Source organism: Larus michahellis, chromosome 26, assembly GCF_964199755.1.
Source record: "Larus michahellis chromosome 26, bLarMic1.1, whole genome shotgun sequence".
Lineage (NCBI taxonomy): Eukaryota > Metazoa > Chordata > Aves > Charadriiformes > Laridae > Larus > Larus michahellis.
In genome coordinates this window covers 2,429,528-2,454,352 of record NC_133921.1, presented here as the reverse complement: position 1 = coordinate 2,454,352, position 24,825 = coordinate 2,429,528, and the positions used below count along the sequence as shown (strand labels likewise).

General features: G+C 48.1%; 1 protein-coding gene across 7 annotated transcripts in view; it reads left to right on the top strand.

Moving 5' to 3' along the window:
• LOC141734947 (leucine-rich repeat and fibronectin type III domain-containing protein 1-like protein) overlaps positions 1–24,825 on the top strand; it is a 67,608-nt gene that overhangs the window by 30,218 nt on the left and 12,565 nt on the right. For 4 of the 7 annotated variants that reach the window (XM_074567316.1, XM_074567312.1, XM_074567319.1 and 1 more), the window contains one exon: positions 21,538–22,932. In XM_074567316.1, the coding sequence (XP_074423417.1) occupies positions 21,557–22,932 (1,376 nt within the window). In that variant the 5' untranslated portion in view covers positions 21,538–21,556. Of the gene's footprint in view, positions 1–6,467; positions 6,588–7,635; positions 7,920–21,537; positions 22,933–24,825 lie in introns of those variants that run through there. The other 3 variants (XM_074567313.1, XM_074567314.1, XM_074567315.1) reach the window with 3 other exon arrangements.

Sequence of the window (24,825 nt, the reverse complement as noted above, 5' to 3'; positions counted from 1 at the left end):
TGCTCCAACAGGCCAATGTCCTCCTTATGTTGGGGGCCTTCTATTTCGACCCACTCCAACAGGACCATGTGTTTTCTGTGCTGAGATCCTGCTCATCTCCATGTGGAATATAGCCAGGAGAGGTTGAACGTCTCCTTGGAGGAGGCAGAGGGTCCTGCTGGTCTCTACCACCCCGCTGGTAAGATCTGGTGTGCTGCCGTTGGCTACGCGATGGCGTCAAGAGCGGTGCAGAGAGGTTTCCTCTGATACATGAGGTTTTGAAGGTAAAAACCAACACCTGTCAGGAATGGTTCAGGCGTAGTTGATCTTCCCCATGCATAAAACCAGACCTTGTCAGCGAAATAAAACATTTATGGGGAAAGGGAGAGAATTTACAAATACCATGAGAGCCATACAGCAGCGTACTTAATGGCCGAGAGGTGGGACAGACCTGCTGTGCGTTATATGGCGGGCAAAAGAGTGTTTCCCAACGAATGCCAGTTCCCTGTGGGTGGGAAATCTGCTAAATAATGATGCCTGCGGAGCCGGACTCGCTTTTGCCTGCCAGATGCTGGAGAGAAAATAGAGCTTCCTGGTGCTTATGTGGTCTTTGTGTGCTGGACAATTCCAGATCGTCTTCTGTTTTCCATGTCAATCCACGTACCGTAGAGTCTTTTGGGAGAATGAGAGTGTTGAGACCCTCATTCAATATTTATAGCGCTGCTTGCTCTTGCCCTGAGACAGCAGCTCATTTTCCCCTTGGATTAGGTAAGTTCTTGACATTGGAAATCATTGTGTATTATTGGTTTTTTTTAATGTTGTGGATTATTTTTTTTATTTTTCTTTTTGGTGGTGTTGACTACCTCTTCCGATTTAACTGGAATAAGGTGTTTAACGGAGATGACTTAGATGTACTTATTTACGCACAACATAAACAGCTTTAAGGTGTACCTACAGCTAATTTCTAGAAGAACCAGGTGGGGCATGATGTAACCGGGGGATGTTAAGTGAGAGGCCCTCTCCATCTCTTTTCTGAGGCGCTGGCTTGACCTCAAATAAAGAGAAGAACTATGTCGCGTTTAAAAAAAAAAAAAATAAGTGAAAGAATAAGCCTGTATTTGGATACAAACACTTGTAAACCACGTTCAGACAGGCTCACTGAGCACTGATTAAACATTCACTGCCGACGTTCAGCAGCGCGCTTCTCATTTCTATAAATACTTTGTCTCCAAGCGCTCTCATTTAAGGAATTTCTCTGGTGGTGGTGGGGAAATAATAAAATAAATCCCTTTTAGCTACACCAGAGCTCTGCAGAAACAGCTACTGTAGATGGCGGGCGATTAATTAACCGCTTGAATCCATCCCGTGCTCCTGCGAAGGGTGGCGATCAAGCGGGTTTCAGTCGGTGTTTCTTAGCCCTGTTCTGAGATGGAAGCTTTTTTATTTGTTTATTACCGCTCGGGTCGTAAAGACAAACTACCTCATCGCGGAGAGGCTGCCGTCCTCTGCTGCAGAAATCAAGATAAGCCACAAACCCAGAGTTAATTGGCCCTCGTAAATAGTCTTCCTTCCCTGGCGGCTCCTGTGGTGCGTATTGTGCACACCAGCAGCAAGAAGACATTATGGAATTTTATAATCCAATTTGAAATAGTTTAAAAAAACACCCAAACAAACAAAACAAAACAAAAAACCACAACAAAGCCCCCAACAAAACCTAAACCGCAGGTTTTGTTTTGCCTTTCTTTCTTTTTCAAATCCTCTTCCCGCTCCTCTCGTCGTTTTTAATTCTGGTAGTAAGCAAAGCTCTGGCAGACTAGAGACAACACGTATCTCCTGCGTGATAAAGTCGGATTTGAGACCGGTCTTTTTTTGGCTGCTCTGGAGTAAATTTTGCATTTCAGTAATTTATTTTATTTTAATTTTTTCCTCCCTCCAGTTTTTGACGTTGTTGGTAGGACCCCGTTGCCATCTTGTCACATTGGCAGGACGCAAACGGACTTATCATCTGGCAATCTCGACTTTTACCGACGTCTCTCTCCACTTCAGTCCTTTTTGGAGGAGCAGGAGCATTTCGCACACGAGGGGCTCTCTAGGGGCCAAGAGTGAGTTGCTTTTCTAGCCAGCGTTGGGTTTTGTCTCCTCTAGAGCAGATGCTCGTGTGATTAGAGAGGCTCGTTCCCTTTCTGTGGAAGGCAGCAGATCTTGCCAAATGTCTGTCCATCTGTCTTGTCAGAGCACTCGAGTCTTCTTGTGTAGGAAGAAAGAAAAAAAATAAAAAAATAAAAAAACCCACAGAAAAACCCCTCTTAAATCTGCTCTTCAGCTGCAAAGCCGAAAAATCAGCATTGTATCTGAGGGATGCTTAGTGGTCAGGAATTAACTGTGATACAGACCTGTCGCCTCTTCTGTGGTAGGGGGGTCATTTGCATGGGATTCGTATTTCAAAAAGGAAAAGAATAGCCTTTTAAGCAGATTATCGTCTAATTAAATATTTAACATTTATTTCTGAAGGGAGCGGTGGTAACTTCTGACGCTCAGTTTGTCACAGCCTTTGAGGAGCTTGATTTTTTTTTTTTTTTCCCCTCCCCCAAATGCTTCTGAATCCTTTATCTACAAAGGTCAAAGTGACACTTCACATGCTAGTTTCTTTTATTTCCCCACTCTGCTGTGTCTTTCGTGTTTCGAACAAAAATGTCAGTCTAGATTAACTTTTGGCATCCTCTTTGTCCTTCAAAGGAGGCGTCTTAGCGTTTCAACATGCTTTGGCCAGTGACAAATGCAGTGTAAGCTGGGACGAAATTCACGCACGCCACCCGTGGGGGAACATTAACTACCTTCTTGAAGGTTTTTAGTTTGTATGGATGTCTGAAGTGTGTGTTAATTGCCTTCATAAATTTTTCAAACTAATATATCATAGAAGGGTTAGAGTTAGGAGGGACCTTAAAGATCACCCAGTGCCACCCCCTGCCCTGGGCAGGGACACCTCCCACCAGCCCAGGTTGCCCCAAGCCCCCTCCAACCTGGCCTTGAACCCCTCCAGGGATGGGGCAGCCACAGCTTCTCTGGGCAACCTGGGCCAGGGGCTCACCCCCCTCACAGGGAGGAATTTCCTCCTAATATCTCGCCTAAATCTTTCAGTGTAAAACCCTTCCCCCTCGTCCATGGCTCCCCTCCCTGATCCAGAGTCCCTCCCCATCTCTCCTGGAGCCCCTTTAGGGACTGGAAGGGGCTCCAAGGTCTCCCCGGAGCCTTCTCCAGGCTGAACCCCCCAGCTCTCTCAGCCTGTCCTCCCAGCAGAGGGGCTCCAGCCCTCCCAGCATCTCCGGGGCCTCCTCCGGCCCCGCTCCCACAGCTCCGTGTCCTTCTGCTGTTGGTGCCCCAGCGCTGGAGGCAGCACTGCGGGGGCGTCTCCCCCGAGCGGAGCAGAGGGGTGGAATCCCCCCCCTCGCCCTGCTGCCCACGCTGCTGGGGATGCAGCCCGGGATGGGGGGGGCTTTCTGGGCTGCCAGCGCACGTTGTCGGCTCGTGTGGAGCTTCTCACCCACCAACACCCCCAAGTCCTTCTCCTCAGGGCTGCTCTCCAGCCGTTCTCCTCCCAGCCTGGATTTGTGCTTGGGGTTGCCATGACCCAGGTGCAGGACCCTGCACTTGGCCTGGTTGAACTTCTCCACCTCTCCAGCCTGTCCAGGCCCCTCTGGATGGCATCCCCTCCCTCCAGCACGTCGACCATGACACACAGCTTGGTGTCATCAGCAAACTCACTGAGGCTGCTCTTGATCCCACTGTCCATGTCACCGACAAAGGCGTTGAACAGTGCCGGTGTGCGTGTTCGTGGGTGTATATATGTCTCCAGCAAGCTCCATTTGGATCAAATTGCTTCCATGCACATCTTTGCCTCCTGCAGCAGCCTTGCTGCAAGGATTTTGTATCTGCGGCACCAATATTCTTCTTGAGCACCATCTCAGTTATTAGGGCAAATTAAGAATGCTGATAAAGGCCATGCAATACGTTCCACTTGTAGCATGGGCCGATTAACAAGCAGCACACTGGATCATGAAACGGTCTCTATAGCCTTACGTTAATCAAGGGAAATACTCCGTCGCTTCATGGTACGGTGCAGTTAGGTGGTGAGATGCACTTAAACGCAACAATTTTAAAGGACTTTTTGATGTCGGGCTGGTCTGAGGCAAACGGCAAAGTGCCGCGTGTAGGAGAACCGAAGAGGTTTTCATTCCGGCCATCCCGGGACAATTGCTAGAAGGTATTCGCCAACCCTCTGCGGTTTTGGGCTAAAGCATTTGGCAGTCGAGGAGAAAATAAGATGAGTGCGCAATTATCACAAAGGCTCCCCTTGCACTTTTATAAGTCTAATTTTAGACTTCTGGGTAGGGGACAGTGTGGTGCCGGTATTCGTATCTGCCCTATGTCCATGTTTACAAGGAGCTTGTTTCTTACTGCTGTGCTGGTTGAGCTGGCATCCCCTGACACGTGTGCTCAGCCAGGAGTTTTTCCTACAGATTTCAGCTTTTTGCGGCACCTGCAGCTTTCTGATTTGCTGCATTAACCAGGGAAGGTGGTGTGAGAGAGAGAGAGAGATCCTGCTTCAAGCTCATAGAAGAAATCGTGAGCCAGGAGGAACGGAACACACCGTAAGCATTGCACGATTGTTCTCAACAATTGCAATTTAAAAAAAAAAAAAAAAAAGAAAAAAGGCGTTAATCTTGACGCAGAGGGGTTTATAAGTCTCTTTGGAAACTGCTGCGTGCTGGGCAAGAATGCTTGGCTTTGTGATAGCGTTTCATTACTTTGTGCCGCACAGGACCAAGACGGGCTTTTTGTTTTCTTCTCCCAGCTCTCCTGCCGATTTCAGCCCCAACAGAGGGTAGAGGTGATGGGGAACCGCCGAATAAAGCCCGAATGTTGCGCTTGCGTTGGAAAAGCGGAGTCCTAATAACATGTTGCGTGCGTTTTGCCGGTTGTCCTCCGCCCTGCCTTGCCTGCCGCGCTCTCTGCGGGCGGTGGATTCTCTCTTCATGGCGGCAGTAGAGCGTTGTGGGGCAAAGCGAGTAGGAATTTGGGGTGCTGCTTTGATAAAGACGTTATTACGTGGTTTTCCTTAAGCAGAAAAGGAAGACGTGGAGTGGTACAAACTAAGCAGTCATCTGGCTTATAGTCAAAATCTTTGCTTGTCTCTGGGCTGGTCGTGCCTGGGCCGGGTCCCAAAGCGAGGTGTGCACCTGACGTTCAGAGGAAGGTGCTTCGCTTCTACCTCATACCCTTTCCAGCCCCAACAGTGGTTCTCTCTAGATACTGCCTCCTCAGAAATGCTCAGAGATAAAGGCGGGGGTGCGTGCTCTGGAGGGATGCAACAGCAATTGAGAGGGAGAGCAGGAACGTAGTGCTGCCGGTGTTCAGCAGGAGAGACTTCCCGGTGGCTAACGAAATGGCTCTCAGCGATGCGTCGCAGGGATCCGCTGATAAAGCGCGCTTCATTGGATCGCAGGAGAGCCTTTCCATCCCCCTGGACTGATTTTTTTTTTTTTTTTTCTCAAATATACCCCTGTCAGTGCCAGCAACAAGTGAGTTGTTCAAATGCATCAATACTAAACGAATCGGAACGTTCCCATAAATTCCTCAAATGCAAATGCGCAGGACCGCAGTGTAAGCGTAGGAAATTTTCTTCCCTTTTAGGCAAAGACATTTATTTAAAGCCTTGCTAAAACGGTTTAAAGCAGCCTCCTTGTTCTTAAGGACTAAATTTTGGCCACCCACACAGGGGTAACTTGATTTATTTTGCAGTGTGTAAAGATGAAAGGAATTGCATAAAAAAAACCCAAACCAAACCAAAAAAAACCCCCAAAACTTGATGTTATGTTGATGTCAGCTCCCAAGTCGGAGTTGGGACGGAGGAGAGTTATTAGCTTTACAACCATTGCACTGAGATCCATTGCTCAGTGACTAAGCTTCCATCAGCTACTGGGAAGAAGGGAAGTTTGGGAAGAACGGAATATTTCTGTGGAAAAAGAGACATCTTTTTCTATGCAGCCCGCTTTCTTCACGTTGAACCAAAAGGTGATTTTCATCTGAATATTATTCTTTTGTTAATGCACTGTCTACAAATACTATCATCTCTTTGTCAGAGTAATGACATACCTGCCTGCGTACGTACCGAGCGTGCAATTTTATGCTTGTTAGACTTTGAATGGTGGGAACGGTGGTGGCATGGGATTTGTAATGAAATTATTGTCTGCCAGCCTTGTTATAAGTGTCATTAGCTGTCATCAATTGTAAAACATTTTGGGCTGGTTAAAGAGTCGAAACAGTGGAGTTGGTAACACTTCGTGTGGAACATCTTCCCGTAGCAAATGCCTATTAGTAGTAGGTGGACACTTCATTACTTGGTGTTTCGCTTCATAAAAATCCCACTTTTCCCTCTTTCAGTAATGCGAGAGAGAAGGGCTGATGCGTAATGGTTTCTTGTTGAGCAGGCAGCACCGTGACACCTACTATCACAATCCGACGTTGATTCAACAGTGACTCAAAGCGAAGAGCGCTCCAACCTGAGTCATCCGCAGCATCTCCTACAGCCGATCCTTATGTTCATCTCGGTGGGTTCCCATGCGCGCTTGGCCGCCGGACAGGGCTGTTTGGTTTGAGGTTGTAACTCACGTGGCACGGACGCCGTGCTGACGCTTTAAGGGGACGCTGGGAATTGCTGAGAAATGCTTTCTAAGTAGAGGCAGCGGATGGCACTGGGAGAATTATAGAATCGGAGGGTTGGAAGGGCCCTCTGGAGATCTTCTAGTCCATCCCCCCGGCCAGAGCAGGGTCACCCAGAGCAGGTGGCACAGGAACGCATCCAGGCGGGTTCGGGATGTCTCCGGAGACGGAGACTCCCCCACCTCTCTGGGCAGCCTGTGCCAGGGCTCTGCCACCCTCAGGGTAAAGAAGTTCCTCCTCATGTTGAGGTGGAGCTTCCCGTGGTCAAGTTTGTGCCCGTTACCTCTTGTCCTGTCGCTGGGCACCACTGAAAAGATCCTGGCCCCATCCTCCTGACACCGCCCCTTTCAGTATTTATAAGCGTCGATAAGGTCCCCCCTCAGCCATCTTTTTTCCAGCCTGAAGACACCCAAATCCCTCGGCCTTTCTCCATCAGGGAGGTGTTGCAGTCCCCTCAGCATCTTGGTAGCCCTTTGCTGTCCCCTCTCCAGCCGTTCCCCGTCCCTCTTGACCCGGGGAGCCCAGAACTGGACCCAGTGCTCCAGGTGCGGCCTCCCCAGGGCAGAGCAGAGGGGGAGGATGACCTCCCTCCACCTGCTGGCCACGCTCTTCTTGATGCCCCCCAGGATGCCATTGGCATTCTTGGCCACGAGGGCACATTGCTGGCTCATGGTCATCCCGTTGTCCACCAGGACTCTCAGGTCTCTTCCCACTGAGCTGCTCTCCAGCAGGTCACCCCCAACCTGTCCTGGTGCGGGGGGTTATTCGTCCCAGGTGCAGCACCCTGCACTTGCCCTTGTTGAATATCGTAAGGTTCCTCTTTGCCCAAATCTCCAGCCTGTCCGGGTCTCTCCGTATGGCGGCACGGACTTCCGGTGTGTCAGCTTTGTGTCATCGGAGAACTTGCTGAGGGTGCGCTCTTGTCCCTTCATCCAGGTCATCGATGAATCTATGGAAGAGGACTGGACCCAGTACTGACCCCTGGGGAACACCGCTCGTCGCTGACCTCCAAAGTAGATGTTCTTCTCTTCCCAGCAGCAATTGCAGTTTATAGTATCTGTGATGCAAAAAGTGGCTGGGACATGGTTTAGTGGTGGACTTGGCAGTGTTAGCTTTACAGCTGGACTCAGCGATCTTAAAGGTCTTTTCCAACCTGAACGATTCCATGACTCTGTGATGCTCCAGGATTTTTAATGCCGCTGAAGGGGCCCGCAAGTAAGGTCGGCGTTTTAAGTATTCCATTCTCAGTCCGTCGTAGTATCATTTAGGGTGTCAATCTTCTCCAGATCGTTTGCTTAACGTCGCAGCTGAATATATTTTCAGATAATAGCAAGTCACACGATGGCCGTGCTCTGGTTAGCGCGAATTAATGGCCCGTAATGATGACAAGAATGGGAAAACCTGCAGAAGCGGTTTCAGAAAGTCGCATTATGTGGGTGGTTTTGGTGGTTTTTGTTTAGTTTGCATTTCAACGTTGCGGTATTATCTGCAATATGAATGTTTATATGAGTAGTAAGCAAGTAAAGCCAAACTCCTGGTATTTCTTCTGCTTTATCCTGGAGCAGTGTCCTACTGGGGACCACATGCGTGTTGTTGCACAACTGTAGCTGCACACCTGAGGTTTCATCTTAGGGTCGTGTAACACAGCCCCAGAGCACAGGCCCAGCGCAGCCACTCCCAATCGCGATGCTAAAGCTCTTTCCTGTGCAGGAGGTTTTATTAATTCAGAATCGTAGAATTGCCCAGGTTGGAAGGGACTTTTCAGATCATAGAGTCCAACCATCAACCCAACACTGCCCAAACCGCCGCTACCCCACGTCCCTCAGCGCCGCCTCTGCCCGGCTTTTCAGTCCCTCCAGGGATGATGGCGACTCCACCACTGCCCTGGGCAGCCTCTTCCAATGCATGACAACCCTTTTGGTGAAGAAATTTCTCCTAATACCCCATCCAAAATCACGAATTATCACTGGAAGGGAATTATAATTGATAGAGGACTTAGTGTGATGAAATTGGTCCTTTAGAATAGCTCACAGAAGGCCTAAGTGCTATCAAAATCCCACAATTAATAAGTCAGTCCTTTGAGCGTGGTTCGGTGAACAGTAAACGCATTTTTCCATTTGTTTTGCAGAGAAAATGGGTAAGTTCTTGCGATTTGAAGAATTGTCTCATATTCAAAGACTGAGTATTACATTTCTAATAGCTTTTTTTTTTCCCCCCTTCCTCACGTCTGACATTCTCTTGACCTCCTGCCACTGCTTGTTTCCACTCTTTCATTAAGACTGCTTTAAGGGAATCTGTGAGTCCCTCTAACAGCGTAATAGAGCTGTCTCAACGTATTTCCTCCTACAGAATATTTTAGAAGAGTGCGTAGCTTTTCAGTGGCAATACTGTAATTATGAGTGTGTAGCAACCCCAAAGGAAAATGCTGCTCCAGCAGTCTTGACCGACAAGGCGAGATGACCCAAGAGGTGCCGGGAAACTTAAGTGCTGGGGCAACTTCTTCTTGCAACCAAGACTGGAGTCACATAAGCTTTTGCAGTGAGCTGTTAGAGTATTTGGTTTTGAATCTTTGTCTGAAGTTCTCCCTGGGTTTGTTTGACACGGAGCGGCGCAGGGGGTTGTTCCTCCCCGGGTGCAGGACTTTGCGATTCTTCCCCTTGATGAACTCCATGAGAACTGTCACCCTATTTCTGCAGCCTGTCAAGACAAACAGCCAGTTGCGCTGAATTAATCGACACAAATGTCAGAATTTGCTTTTGTTCTGTAATCGTCTTTTGGACTAGAGCAGATAATCTCATAAAGGGGAAAAAAAAACCCCATAAATAAGTTTCTTAATTATTTTTTGAAGGACTACAATAGTCTTATAGTCTAATATAGTAAGCGCCCAGTGAGTTGTCCTTGCTGATAATTTTGTGGGCGCTTTCACTGATAAACGCACTAATATCAGACTTTGGAGGTCTGTGGAAGGAAGCCGTCCCTCTGCGTCAGATCACAGAGCACGGCACGATGGGCACTGTGTGTGTGGTTTGTGGAAGGTAACAGAAGCGATCTTGGGGGCATTTCATGCAGGTTTGGCTGAAACGGTCACGAGGCAGTTATAATCCCTCGCAACGGTTGCACGCCCCTCTTTGTGGTGTTGACATGGAAGAAGGCGGCTATCCATTATGGTTTGAGGACCCCACAACAATTTATCACCCTTTAGACAATTCTTCTATCACCGGATGACCCCTCCCCGCCCGGGAAGGGCAATCACAGAAAAACCAAGGAAACCCGAGGGTTGAAATATAAACAGATTTAATGGAATAAGACTAGGTAATTAACATTATCAATACTAAGGAATCAGTATTGATCCCGATACCAATAGAAAATGCACAAGGACTGTTCCCAGCCCGTTCCATCAGCAGAAGCCGTGCACTCCCCGCAGGGACAGCCAACGTGGGACCCTGCGAGCGCTGCGGCTTCGGGAGGAAGGGAAGGGCTCAGGGCTCCGGCACCGGGGCGAGGAGTTCTCAGGATGGCAGCCATCAAGGGAGAGAGAGAGAGAACTCCTCAGCAAACTTCCTAATTTCTACTGAATGTGCCATTCCTGGTACGAAACAGTCTTGTTGGCAGCTTGGGTCAAGTGCCTGGGTCTCGCTCCTCCTCATCCTCGCACCCCGTGAGCTCGAAAACATTGAGACCTTGAAAGACGCATGCTCTAACTGGCAAGAAAGTAAATTTTTTCACAAATTCAGGCTCTAGAGCCTTCTAGAAGTGCAGTTTTCCCAGGTGTTAGAAGAGAAATTAGCCCTGTATTGCTAAAACCAGGACACTCTCACCTTCTCGTTATACCGGCGTAAGTAGGAAATGCGAATGCAATGCGAAGAGTTTTGTCGCACAGTTCTTTGTCTAAGGGCTGCCACAAAGTCCAGTTGGCAGTATTTCATCCAGCTGCTGTGTGGGGATTGCTTCAGTGGAAGTCAGAAAACCTCGTCTTTTTGTGCAAAGCCGCGGTATCTGGCTTTGAAGCCCGCGGGGAGACGCGCCGTCTCTTGCAGGTACGCTTATCGGGATGCCGCAGCTCCCGGCACTGCGGCACTTCGGCAGCGTGCCATTCATAATTGGCCCCTTTTTGCTATTTTTAGCACCGGCGCCTTTAGATCGCTGGCTTCTATGCAGAGACTCATGGAGCTTTGGGCAGTCCCTTCTCCCTCTGTGCGAAGAGCAAGTGCATTAACAAAGCTTCATGCCAGGGGTTTTACATACACATGCAACTCTGCGTACCTTTTTTTTTTTTCCTTTCTTCTCTCTTTTTTTTTTTTTTTCCCCCTTCTCTTTTTGTGATGCGATACCTGCTTTGGTTTAATTTTATTCTATCTAGCGCACATCTCTCCGTATCCATATTGCAAAGCCTTTATGAAACCTGCAGGTTTAGGTAGCCCAGCTGAAGCCAGGGCATCCCGTTCACAGACGTCCGCCGCTGGGGATTTAAATCATTGCAGACCTGAGGGCAGGCCGAAAGTGATTCTCTTTCCTAATCTTTGTGATCCCGGAAGCTTACTCTTGGAATGCGCAACCCTAAGGATGATATTTATTTGCCTGGGCTTTTTTCCCCGCAGAGAAGGACCTGGGAGTCCTGGTGCACAACAAGTTGCCCACGAGCCAGCAACGTGCCCTTGTGGCCAAGAAGGCCGATGGTCTCCTGGGGTGGCCAGCAGGTCGAGGGAGGTCTCTGCTCTGCCCTGCTGAGGCTACAGCTGCAGTACCGTGTCCAGTTCTGGACTCCCCCAGTTCAAGAAAGACAAGGAACTGCTGGAGCGAGTCGAGCGGAAGCAGCGAAGATGATCAAGGGACTGGAACATCTCTCTGATGAGCAAAGGCTGAGAGACCTGGGGCTGTTCAGCCTGGAGAAGAGCAGACTGAGAGGGGGTCTCATCAATGCTGATCAATATCTAACAGGCAGATGGCAAGAGGATGGGGCCAGATTCTTCTCAGTGGTGCCCAGTGACAGGACAAGGGGCAACGGGCACAAGCCGGAACACGGGAAATTCCATCTCAACATGAGGAAAAAACTTCTTTCCTTTGAGGGTGCCAGAGCCCTGGCACTGGCTGCCCAGAGAGGTGGTGGAGTCTCCTGCTCTGGAGATACTCAAACCAACCCGGACACGTTCCTGTGAAACGTGCTCTGGGTGACCCTGCTCTGGCAGGGGTTTGGACTAGATGCTCCCTTCCAACCCTGACCATTCTGTGTTTCTGTGATCTGGAGGCTGGGATGCAGTGAGACATGAAATCCGTGGAACTGAAGGGCTGACAGCAGGCTACAGGGTGGTAAGGAGCTGGCAGGGGTGGGTCAGCTCAACAGCTGGACGCGAGTGGTGGGACAGCACGGGCTGTGACAGCATCTGCCGAGCGTGGTCCGCAGGGAGGAATCCGGAATTCTGTTAACAACACTACCCGCCATCTCCCAGAGCATCTTCTGTGGTTAAATACCTCTCCAATCAATTTGTCATTTTCCACATATGGTAGGATGCTGGAATTGGGTTTAGATGGAGGAAAGGTCATAATTGGACCTCTTTTATATTTTGTACCGGGTGCTGTTTAACACCTTTGTCAGTGACATGGACAGTCGGATTTAGGGACAGTGAGTTTGCTGATGACACCAAGCTGTGTGTCATGGTCGACGTGCTGGAGGGAGGGGATGCCATCCAGAGGGGCCTGGACAGGCTGGAGAGGTGGGTCTGTGCGAACCTCGTGAAGTTCAACCAGGCCAAGTGCAGGGTCCTGCACCTGGGTCATGGCAACCCCAAGCACAAATCCAGGCTGGGAGGAGAACGGCTGGAGAGCAGCCCTGAGGAGAAGGACTTGGGGGTGTTGGTGGGTGAGAAGCTCCACACGAGCCGACGACGTGTGCTGGCAGCCCAGAAAGCCCCCCCCATCCCGGGCTGCATCCCCAGCAGCGTGGGCAGCAGGGCGAGGGGGGGGATTCCGCCCCTCTGCTCCGCTCGGGGAAGACCCCCCCGCAGTGCTGCCTCCAGTGCTGGGGCACCAACAGCAGAAGGACACGGAGCTGTGGGAGCGGGGCCGGAGGAGGCCCCGGAGATGCTGGGAGGGCTGGAGCCCCTCTGCTGTGAGGACAGGCTGAGAGAGCTGGGGGGGTTCAGCCTGGAGAAGAGAAGGCTCCGGGGAGACCTCGGAGCCCCTTCCAGTCCCTAAAGGGGCTCCAGGAGAGATGGGGAGGGACTCTGGAGCAGGGAGGGGAGCCATGGACGAGGGGGAATGGCTTCGAACTGATAGAGGGGAGATTTGGGCGAGAGATCAGGAGGAAATGCCTTCCTGTGAGGGTGGTGAGCCCCTGGCCCAGGTTGCCCAGAGAAGCTGTGGCTGCCCCATCCCTGGAGGGGTTCAAGGCCAGGTTGGAGGGGGCTTGGGGCAACCTGGTCTGGTGGGAGGTGTCCCTGCCCAGGGCAGGGGGTGGCACTGGGTGGGCTTTGAGGTCCTTCCAACCCAAACCATTCTTGTGATTCCATGATACCGGGCAAGGCATGAATTGGCAGACTACAGTTGCCAGCTTGTTTGGAAAACTGTTTCAAAGTTTGTTGTGATGATAGGAAACTAAATTAACTTTAGAAATTAGGATTATGCTCAAGTCACCAGGTTAGGCAAGAGTGCTGATCACACAGGGATGGTTTTTGGTGCCTCAGAATACTTGATGTTGAACAGCTGAGCGGCAGTTGACCATAATGCAAATATTAACTGTCCGTATCAGAATGAAGTCATATGGAATGGCGAATTAAGGCCCTTGGCTCATCTTCCCTTTCTCTTTACCCCGAGAAGGATATTTTATGGCATTTTATGTTACTGAGGTTAAAGTATGTTTAGAAGCTGTCCACAAAAGATCTACCCAGGCCCTTCTTACGAGATGACTCGTTTCAACAGCAAAGTTCCCCTTTTCAGGGTCATAAAGAGCCATTTGTGTTTTTATAGTCTTGTAAAATATGTTGCCAAATTGCTTCAAGACTGTGCTAAAATAAAAACTCCAACAATCTCTTTGAGGAGTTGAGAGAGTCTTAAAGCTGGAGCTGCAGTTTTCTGCGGTGGTTGGCGCATGGTGTTTGACAGAGAGTCTTCTGCTTCGACCATGCCTCTTTTCCCGAATTTCCAGACACTTAAAGGGCACTATTTTTGCTTTGATAAAAGCCCTCAACTTTTCCGTCTCCTGGTGGGAAGTTCTGACCAGGAGCTGTTTTCTAATACAAAGCTACAAACTTCTGAGGATTTTGCTGATATTAATCCACCGATGGGGCCAAGGACTTGTTCCATCAGGGATCTAATTTGCCTTTCCGGAGTAAGAAGGTGTGACCTAAACTATATTTTCTGCTGTGATCAATGAATCTTTCCCTCAAAGGAACGTTTTTTAATAGCGCTGTCCTGGTCTTAATTGTGCTTGTCTGTTTATCGTGAGAAATCAAAGAATCAATGTCCAAAAAACCCGCGTGTTCATCTTAAATTCACTGCCCCGTGGGAACGATGGCGTTCATGTATTTTCAAGAGTTTTGTTGTCAAGCAGGGGATGTCAAAAGTCAGATAATCTCAACCAGTCCTTGCGCAAGTGGGAATTATAGGAAGATTCTCTGCGATTCTCACAGATTTTCAGAGGTGCCCGGGGGGGCTCCGCTCCTCCCCACAGAGCGTCACCTCCAACGCGAGGTTCAGATCGGCCGAAGGCTGGGGCTGTTTGGGCACCAAATTCCCCAGTACGAGCAGCGGGCGGTGAAGGCAGCGAGGTAAAACCCGCTCGATTTTATGCGTTAACGAACACTTCGCTGGGTACGATGTGCTAGGACTTGGTGGCGGGACGCGTTTCAATTCATAATAGGTCTTCCAATAAAGAATGAATGCTTCTAATTGCTAGTATTGGCTGGGTCCGAGTGTAGCCACTGTGAAAGATATACAGCACGGCTAAGAATAGCTCGTTTATCAGCGTGGTAACTCTGAAGTAGCATTACCTCCGGGCTCCCCACACCAGAAGCTTTTCTGTCCTTAAATAAAACATCAATACATAATTCACCCTCTGCTTTTCATCAAGTACATCTTCAGGAGACCTTGGACCATTCATCAAAACCCGCGGGAGCTATTTCTGTTTCCTAATTTACATCGCCGCCCCGGCCACCTCAACCGTAGATTAAATGGCTCCAGTTCAGGCTTTTCAGTGGGGAAAAAGAGCTCGTCGTGAGCTCTTTGGCCCTTAGAGACAGGAGAGAGATAGAGGGAGGGAGTGCAGATATTCACACAATAAACCTGTAAAGCATTTAACCTTTTGGTGCTAATTCCTTCCACACCTTCTTCAGAATAAGGTATGCACTAAAGTTTAGAAAATGGGACAAAATCCGTGTGTATATATATTTTTTTGGGGGGTAGGGGACATACAAAACCAACAACAGCCAGAAAACCCCAACAACAACAACAAAAAAAAAACTCGATAAACAAACAAAAAATATTTTGAGGCCTGCTAACGCACTCGCCGGGGGACTTGGTTTAGGAGAGGCAAAAATGAACGTGGAGGTGAAAGTCAGCGCGGTGCTTTTGCCTCTGGTTTTCTTATTCTGCACCTCTACGGCGCAAGTGGGAAAGGTGATTTTTCCGTGTTATAACCACGCTTCCCCGGTGTCCGTCCGCTTGAGGAGTGGCAGGCAATAACCGCGCACAGGTGGGTATTATCTGTGCCACTGTCAGATGACAAAGAAAAAGGCAAATGAGTTCACTTGCATAGTTGACCTGTCTGAGGAATAATGCCAGGAAAAAGAATCAATATTCTGTATTTTGTCATTTTTAATATCAAACGGTTTGGTTTTCCTATTATGCTGTGAACTAGATTACTAAAAAAAAAAAAATAATACCAAAAAATCCTAGTATCAATATCAATTATGGGGATTTGGGTTCGGAGAAATGCTGGCTACCAGATTTGCAGCTAAGCCGCTCTGTGCCCGAGTGTATCTAGAGACGTACCCCCACTGGTCTTGGAAAAGAAAAAAAAAAAAAGAAGGAAAATGAGCAAGATACTCTTTAAACACGTATCGGTAGCGTTTCTTGCTTATTTACAGGAGAGGCAAGCGACACTAAATTAAGCACGTCATTTATTCTTGGTAAATTAGTTTTTTTCCAATGGGGCAGCTAATTCTGGATCAGAAAAGGGTAATAATAAAGCCTCCCTCCAGAAAAAGCTTTTTTTAATTTTTTTATTTTTTTTTCTTCCACGGGCGCAGATGGCGAGCACCTGTCTCGTGCGGTGAGCAGGTTGTGGCGGCAGTACGGACCATCAAAAAAAGCTGCGTTTGGAATACGCAGGAGCACAGTCCGTTCCTCTCGGCCGGACGCCGCAGCGGATAGCTTGGGAAAGCTTGCATACCACGTTATTTAATTTTTCTTTTTTGCTTGAAAAGCAGTGCTTGGGTGGATGAAATATCTCGGGTTGCGTTTCTCTTTGGTGAGGGTGCAGGAAATAAGGTACGAAATAGCTGTTTCTGATACCTATATCTATTTGCCACCCTCTGTACATCAATATTTCTGTGCCGTAGGGAGCCAAGGTCTCTTTCAGAGAGACCTGGGGACGATCAGGACCCAATTCAGCGGAGAACGAACCCAAAAAACGGAGGCAGCCACATCCCTTAAGCACCACCGAACGACGGGGGTGAACACCGAATAGGTGCAGCGTATACAAGTATAGGCTGGAAACCATGCGCTTGGATATATTTTGCTAATAATTCCAGGAAAATGAATAGCAAGAGGGGGAAAGAGGTGACGTTGAAATAAATGCATGTTGTACTGGAGAAATGTGCCGTTCCCTCGCAAAGGCGCTTGGCAAAGGACCATTTGCTGGAGGACGGAATTCCTTCCTTAAAGCTGGTAAAATAGTATCTTTACGCATCATTATTCACACGGAAGTGCGCGCGTGTCTTGCAGAGTGCTTCGCAAGAAATCTCGAAACCAGAGCATCAATTTAGAGCTGTTGAAAATCTGTTTTATTTACAGCAAAGGCAGCCTGAACTCTTCCCAACAGAACAAAGCTAAGAGGCCAACAGCTGTGACTTGTTGGAATTAAATAGCCCTTCCTTTAAATATCCTTTTGACTACAAATGATCGGGAAACGAGTAATGCTTTGCGGTAGCAAGACACCAAAAACCCCCGGTCTCTCTGCATGTAGCTTGAACGTGACCCCCCCGTTGTGGGTCCCTCCCAACTGGAGCTATTCTGTTCTATAAGTCTTTATTACTTTGGAATTAAATTACTACCTCAACCATTTTTTTTTTTTATTTTTATTTTGGCGTGAGCTTTAAGCTGCAACCACGCAGACGGTAAATGGGGAAGTAAGTCAATAAGCGACGGTTCAGAGAAGTTTTTTCCCCGTGTTCCTAGTCTTATAAGCACAAAATTTACTTCTTTCACTGCCTTCTGTCGAGGTGGTGTGGATTAAAGTGCTTTCAAAAATACTACTGTGTTATCGTGCAGTCAGGTATGTTCCTGATGCAGTTTTTAGGTGATAGTGCTAAACCTAGCAAGCTATGCGGGGGGACCGTGGTAATTCCCTTTTCTTTACGAGTCACAATTTCCTTGCGACTGCTCCATAGTTTGCAAGAGTAATTGCGCTGTGTTCATTGTTGGCTCTAAAATCATTAATTTTAGTGCCGTGGTTTCACATTGGTAACATTTAATTATTTTTTAACAGAAAAAGGGTTTAAGTGAGGTGGTTTTGTACTGGTTTCTTACAGCACAGATGGCTGTTAATCCATTAAAATTGCATTAATATTTGCTAATGACGAAACAAGGGAATTACAATATTGCACAGCGGCCCGTTTTTGGATAATTGCGCATCCGTTAATCACTTGTACCTAGCAGGAGTAGAAAGATGGAGCCATTAGAGGCAAGAAGGGTTCAGAGTGCAGGATGGAGCGACAGGAGAAATGGGTTTCTTTAAAAAGGAAATATTTGAAAGATGAAGCTTGTAGTGCACTATATTAAATATCATGGAATCACAGAATGGTTAGAGTTGGAAGGGACCTTGAAGACCATCCAGTGCTACCCCCTGCCCTGGGCAGGGACACCTCCCACCAGCCCAGGTTGCCCCAAGCCCCCTCCAACCTGGCCTTGAACCCCTCCAGGGATGGGGCAGCCACAGCTTCTCTGGGCAACCTGGGCCAGGGGCTCACCACCCTCGTAGTAAGGAATTTCTTCCTGATCTCTCGGACAAATCTCCCCTCTTTCAGTTTGAAGCCATTCCCCCTCGTCCCATGGCTCCCCTCCCTGCTCCAGAGTCCCTCCCCATCTCTCCTGGAACCCCTTTAGGGACTGGAAGGGGCTCCGAGGTCTCCCGGGAGCCTTCTCTTCTCCAGGCTGAACCCCCCCAGCTCTCTCAGCCTGTCCTCACAGCAGATGGGCTCCAGCCCTTGGATCATCTTCGTGGCCTCCTCTGGACCTGCTGCATCTGCTCCACGTCCTTCTCATGTTGGTGCCCCAGAGCTGGAGGCAGTACTCCAAATATCCTAAAAGCTGTTGAGGAAAAATGATCAGGAGGCAAGACATTACTAAGATGATGCTTATTAGAAAACATTGGAAACATCGTAAATATAAAGCGAACTAGCTTTGTGCAAACTCTACTGCAGGAGTTGATTTTCCTAACATAGTTGTTCTTAACAGCAAATTTATTGTGTTCTACGTAGAACTGACACTCTCAAATAGAAAAAGTGATGTTCAGAATTGGAATTTGAAACCGGCACTAAAAATCAGACAGTAGAGGCTACGGTTTGTGGAGCTACAGCTGAAGTGAGAAAAATGTGGAGGTACTCACAGTTATTAGGTCATAGAATGACACAGATGGGAAGAAGCCTCAGAGGGTCTGTAGAATCGTAGAATCATCTAGGTTGGAAAGGACCTTTCAGATCATCAAGTCCAACTATTAACCGAACACTGCCAAAACCGCCACTAAACCACGTCCCTAAGCTCCATGTCTACTCATCTTTTAAATACCTTCAGGGATGGCGATTCCGCCACTTCCCTGGGCAGCCTGTTCCAATGTTTGATAACCCTTTCGTTGAAGAAATTTTTCCTAATATCCATCCCAAACCTCCCCTGGTGTAACTTGAGTCCATTTCCTTTCCCCTTCCAAAAGCAGGGTCCGCTCTGGGCTCAGGGCTGTGTCCCGTCACCTCCACCCAGAGCAGAGATCCCACAACCTTTCTGAACAACCTGCTTCACGGTCCTTGCCATGGAAAGGGTTTTTCCTTGTATCCGGCTTGAACCTTGATTTTATTTATTTCTGCCCTTTGTCTTTTCATCTCCCATCACGAATCACAGTGAGAAGCCCAGCTCCACCTCCCTGATAAAATCCTTGAAGGCATAAGAAGGTTCCTCCTGTGGGGTCCACCAAAGCCTTCTCTTCCCCAGGCTGGGGATTCAACCCTGTCCTCTCAGCCTCTCCTACTGTCTGTGCTCTAACTATTCAGAGGTTTTGGAGAGCGTTTGGTTGATTGGTTTGTCTCTTTCAGTTGTTTTTTTGCAAAATACTTTGCAGGGACTTGTTCAGAATTGTACACAACTGAAGATTACCCTCTAATAAGTGAATGCGTAGCATTGGTTAAAAGGTTTAGAGTGAGTTTCATGCTCTCCAAATTGAACTAATACTAATACGTAAGTGATGGGTTGGGTTTTTCTGTGGAGCTTTAAATTTGAACTAACCAAACTAATTTCCAGACTCTGCAAATGTCGTGCTGTGAATCTGTATCTTAAAGATCTGTTGCCCTGTAAATCATAGAATCGTAGAATCGCCGAGGTTGAAAGGAACCTTTAAGATCATCGAGTCCAACCATCAGCCTAACTCTGACAAAAGCCATCACTAAACCATGTCTCTAGGCACAATGTCTACCCGTCTTTTAAATGCCTCCAGGGATGGTGACCCAACAGCTTCCCTGGGCAGCCTCTTCCAATGCTTAGTAACCCTTTCGGTGTAGAAAGTTTTCCTAATATCCATCCTAAACCTCCCCTGGCACAACTTGAGGCTGTTTCCTCTTGTCCTATTGCCTCTTCCCTGGGAGAAGAGACCGACCCCCCCTGGCTACCCCCTCCTTTCAGGGAGCTGTGGAGAGCGAGAAGGTCTCCCCTCGGCCTCCTCTTCTCCAGGCTGAACACCCCCAGCCCCCTCAGCTGCTCCTCACCAGACTCGTGCTCCAGACCCCTCACCAGCTCCGTTGCCCTTCTCTGGACTCGCTCCAGCCCCTCCATGTCTTTTTTGTGGTGAGGGGCCCAGGACTGGACACAGCCCTCGAGGTGGGGCCTCACCGGTGCTGAGTGGAGGGGGAAAGCAGTAAAGGAGCTCTAGCTCAGGGAAACCACAAAAGTAAAACAAAACAAACCAAAAAAAAAACAACCCCAAAACGAAGCAAAACAAAAAACCACAAACAAACATACCGTAAGAATATGTTGACTTCTGGCAAATTGTGCCCTTTTAATCAAAGGTTTTGGCAGTCTCTTTTAGAGATAGCTGGCTCAGCAGATTATGCTGTTGTCCCCAACTTTGTGCTAAACCGAGGACCACATCTTACCTGGCACTTCTTGTTCTCAAAGGCAGTAGTTGGTTATTTTTACACTGCTTTTACGCACTAGGTGAAGGAATTGTCACGTGAAACGAAAAAAGCTGTGATCTCTAGCTTATAGGTGAAGTAAAACTACATGCGCTCCTTTGCAGAAAGATCACCACCCTTCTTGTGGAGTAGGATTTGCCAGCTGGAATTTGGAATTGGGTTGTACCAGGACGCTCGCCCGAAACGTGTGGTTTGAGTCCTTTACGTGGCAGATTGGGAGTTTCGGTCTTTGTGGTTGCTTGAGTCACCACGCTTCATGCTTAGCAATTTTCCAACCAGCTGGAGGTGAAGTAGAAATGAAAGTCTACCTTTGGTATAGCAGGCAAGCACTTCGGATACAATGGGAAATAACCTGGCATCCACAAGATTTCACAGAGATAATTTCATTGGCCAAACCCATGTGCAATTATGAAATTTATTTTTCTAAAGCTGCTACCTGTGCTGCACAGAAAAAAAATATGTACCTGCTTCTCTGACTGAACATAGCCTTGCTTTTCAGAAATGCCTTTGAAGGTGTCTCTCCTTCTTATTTGCTGTAGAAGTTTTAGACCCCTGCCACCTCCTGGTAAAAAAACCAAAAACAACCCACCTTGACCTTAAAACATGCGTTTCTGCAAAAAGCTCGCTGCTTGGTATAGGTGAGGCTGAGGAGGGGCACAGACGAGCTTGAGGGGTAAGCTAAAATCATCTAGAACAGCAAAAAAGTGAGGGGAACATAATCACAAAGTAATGAAGTGAGGTTGAAATGAGGTTCTAGCCCAAGCAAGCCATCGGATCTGCATAGAGTTCTGTAGATGGCACTTTTGACCTAAAAAAAATCTCGTATTTGCTTTTTCCCCTCACGTTCCTCTCACCAAGTATCGGCTTCGCGTCTGACTTTGTCCCACCTATGAAAGTACAACTGTCAACACTGTCGGTTGTGAAGAGCTGCTAGTAGGGAGATAAACCTGTCAGCGCATCCCGGAGCAGCAGTTGTGATGGACTGTTGCCTCACAGTCAATCTAACACGTTGCCGTCAGGAGGAGAGTGGAGCCAAAGTAGCACAGAACTAGAAACTCTTAGCTCTAAAAACACCCAAGTTAATATTAGCAGATAACTCCCCTATTGTCTCGGAAGTTGTTTCCAGTTTGCACAGGTGGCCTTACGATGAAAACGTCAATGTAAATCTATTTCTAATGCCCGATTAAAATATATTTACATGGATTTCTTCTTTTTTCCCCCTCTTTAGGTCTGTTATTTTTCTTACGATGGAAAGGCTGGTTGTCTATCTACTGGTTATTAGCACAGCTGTGAAGGCCATGATGTGTCCCAAAAGATGCATGTGTCAAAACCTGTCTCCATCCTTCACGATTCTCTGCACGAAGACGGGGCTTCTCTTTGTGCCCCCCAGTATTGACAGGAGAACAGCAGAACTAAGGTTAATGGATAACTTTATCACTACACTTAGGAGAAAAGATTTTGCAAACATGACTAATCTAATTCATTTGACACTATCGAGGAATACAATAAGTCAAATCATGCCTTATGCATTTTTTGATCTTAAAGGCCTTCACGCCTTACACTTGGATAGTAATAGACTGACTTACATCAACGAAGATCATTTCAAAGGTTTAATTAATCTTCGGCATTTAATACTTAGTAACAATCAATTAAACTATATCTCTCCGGGGTCATTGGATGACTTTATAGAAACAATTGAAGACCTGGATCTGTCCTACAACAACCTCGTTAACGTTCCTTGGGAAACAATTGCCAAACTTTCTAATGTCAATACGGTCAGTTTGGATCATAATCTCATTGAGTTTGTGCCAGAGGGAATCTTCTCCAACCTTCACAAACTTGCCCGCCTAGACATGACCTCCAACAAGTTGAAAAAGATCCCCCCTGATCCTTTGTTTTCCAGAATACCCGTGTACGCCAAGTCTAAAGGATCTCCACTGTCGTCCCTGGTGCTTAGCTTCGGCGGGAATCCTTTGCACTGCAACTGCGAACTCGTGTGGCTGAGACGTCTTACCAGAGAAGACGATCTAGAAACCTGCGCCTCTCCACCAGAACTGATGGGCAAATACTTTTGGTCTATTAAAGAGGAGGAATTTGTCTGTGAACCTCCGATGATAACACACCGAACCCCAAAACTAACAGTGACAGAAGGCCAAAGCGTCTCTTTGAAGTGCAAAGCTGTTGGCGATCCAGATCCCTATGTTCGCTGGATCTCGCCCGATGGGAAGCTGGTCTCTAACACTTCTAGGACAATTTCTTATGAGAATGGTACTCTGGATATTTTGGTTACGTCTTTGACTGACAAGGGCACGTTTACCTGCATAGCATCAAATGCTGCGGGAGAGTCGACGGCACCAGTCGAACTCCTCGTTACCCCCTACCCTAACCTGGCTAACAGCACCAACTGCGACAAAGACGCGGAGCCTGGCCCCTCGGATATTCTCATATCTGCCAAGTCAAGCTTTCCGAACGAAACGAAGGCTCAGCAGGAGAAGGCGGTCGTGGTTGCTGAGCTGACATCGTCCTCTGCTCTTATCCAGTGGCCTTCTCAGCACCACCTCCCTGGGATTCGAATGTACCAGATTCAGTACAACAGTTCTGCCGACGACATACTAGTGTACAGGTAACGCCGCTCCCATACCCATGCTCATCCCTCCGTGAAGTAGGTAGTGGAAGTCAGGAAAAAGGATAGCACAGTTTGATGCGTTCTGTGCAACGAGAGCTATCTGGCAAGCAGTAACTATCAATGAGGGGACGAGGAGTCAATGGCTGCCTTAGACTTTGCTCGTTAAACTCCCATTGTTGAGGAGTTACGCTATTAAAACTAATAATACATCTGCTTCTGTGCCGCCTCTTGAGGATCTCTAAACTCTTTACGGACATAATTAAGTTTCATAGTCCAGTTTAATGGAGCAAGCGAAGCTGATGAGCGGTCTCTTAGTTGTTAACATTTAAGGAAATTGAGATGGAGATTTTAGTTACATTTTATGCTGATTAAGTGTAACTATTTTACTTAAAAATTTACTTAAAAATTACTAAATTACTTAAAAAAAAAGAGAGAGAAAAAACCAAGATACCCAAAGCTGTGAGACGCCCAAAGCAACATTCTGCCTGTGTGGGTACGGCCTTACCGTGTTATGGCAAACCTTCAGCCCGTGTTAGTAGCTGCTTTCTGCCTTTTCTCCACTTTTGTGGTGTCACGGGGACAAAACTCACTGGCGTGAATTGGAGACGGCACAAAAAGTTCCAGGTTTCTGTATTTTGTATGGATTTCGTGTTTGTCCGCTGGAGTTTATTTGGTAAAATTTACTTGGGAATAACTACTTGATATTAAGTCTCAGTGGACGACATGGAGATTAAGCTTAGAGCTGCTCTCCTGTGCAGGGGTGGTGGAGTTTCTGATTATCTGCCTTTCTTTTATAGGCTTTTGTTTGTGATTAACTGGGGGTGGAAGGGATATGGAGGGGCAGAATTACTTTAACGTGGGAGCTAGCATTTGATTCAGATTTAATATTTCATAGTTGTGCACTTCGTAAGGATGGTAACTTCTCTAAACTGAGCCGATAATGTTTTTTCTAATGTAATTCCACTGGTTGCAGTAAAGTTTGGAGTGGAGTAAGCGAAAGGAGAAAGACATATAATAGCTTCAGAAATATCCCCTAAAGTTTGGGGTTAGCAGTCCCCTCAGGAAAGGAATGCAGGATAGTTCTTCTGCTGGGATTCCTATTTCAAAGTCTTGTAAAAAAAGGCAACTTAGTATGAAAAGTGTGTGAGGATTTTCCAGTCACTTGGGATTTTCAGAAGTCTCACATTAAAATGCCCATCCCCAGAGTCCCTTCGAGGAAGGATCATAGAATCGTAGAACAGTTTGGGTTGGAGGGGACCTTAAAGACCACCCAGTTCCAACCCCCTGCCCTGGGCAGGGACACCTCCCACCAGACCACGTTGCTCCAAGCCCCGTCCAACCTGGCCTTGAACCCCTCCAGGGATGGGGCAGCCACAGCTTCTCTGGGCAACCTGGGCCAGGGGCTCACCACCCTCACAGGAAGGCATTTCCTCCTGATCTCTCATCTCAATCTCCGCTCTTTCAGTGTAAAACCCTTCCCCCTCGTCCATGGCTCCCCTCCCTGCTCCAGAGTCCCTCCCCATCTCTCCTGGAGCCCCTTTAGGGACTGGAAGGGGCTCCGAGGTCTCCCCGGAGCCTTCTCTTCTCCAGGCTGAACCCCCCAGCTCTCTCAGCCTGTCCCCACAGCAGAGGGGCTCCAGCCCTCCCAGCATCTCCGGGGCCTCCTCCGGCCCCGCTCCCACAGCTCCGTGTCCTTCTGCTGTTGGTGCCCCAGCGCTGGAGGCAGCACTGCGGGGGGGTCTCCCCCGAGCGGAGCAGAGGGGCGGAATCCCCCCCCTCGCCCTGCTGCCCACGCTGCTGGGGATGCAGCCCGGGATGGGGGGGGCTTTCTGGGCTGCCAGCGCACGTTGTCGGCTCGTGTGGAGGTTCTCACCCACCAACACCGCCAAG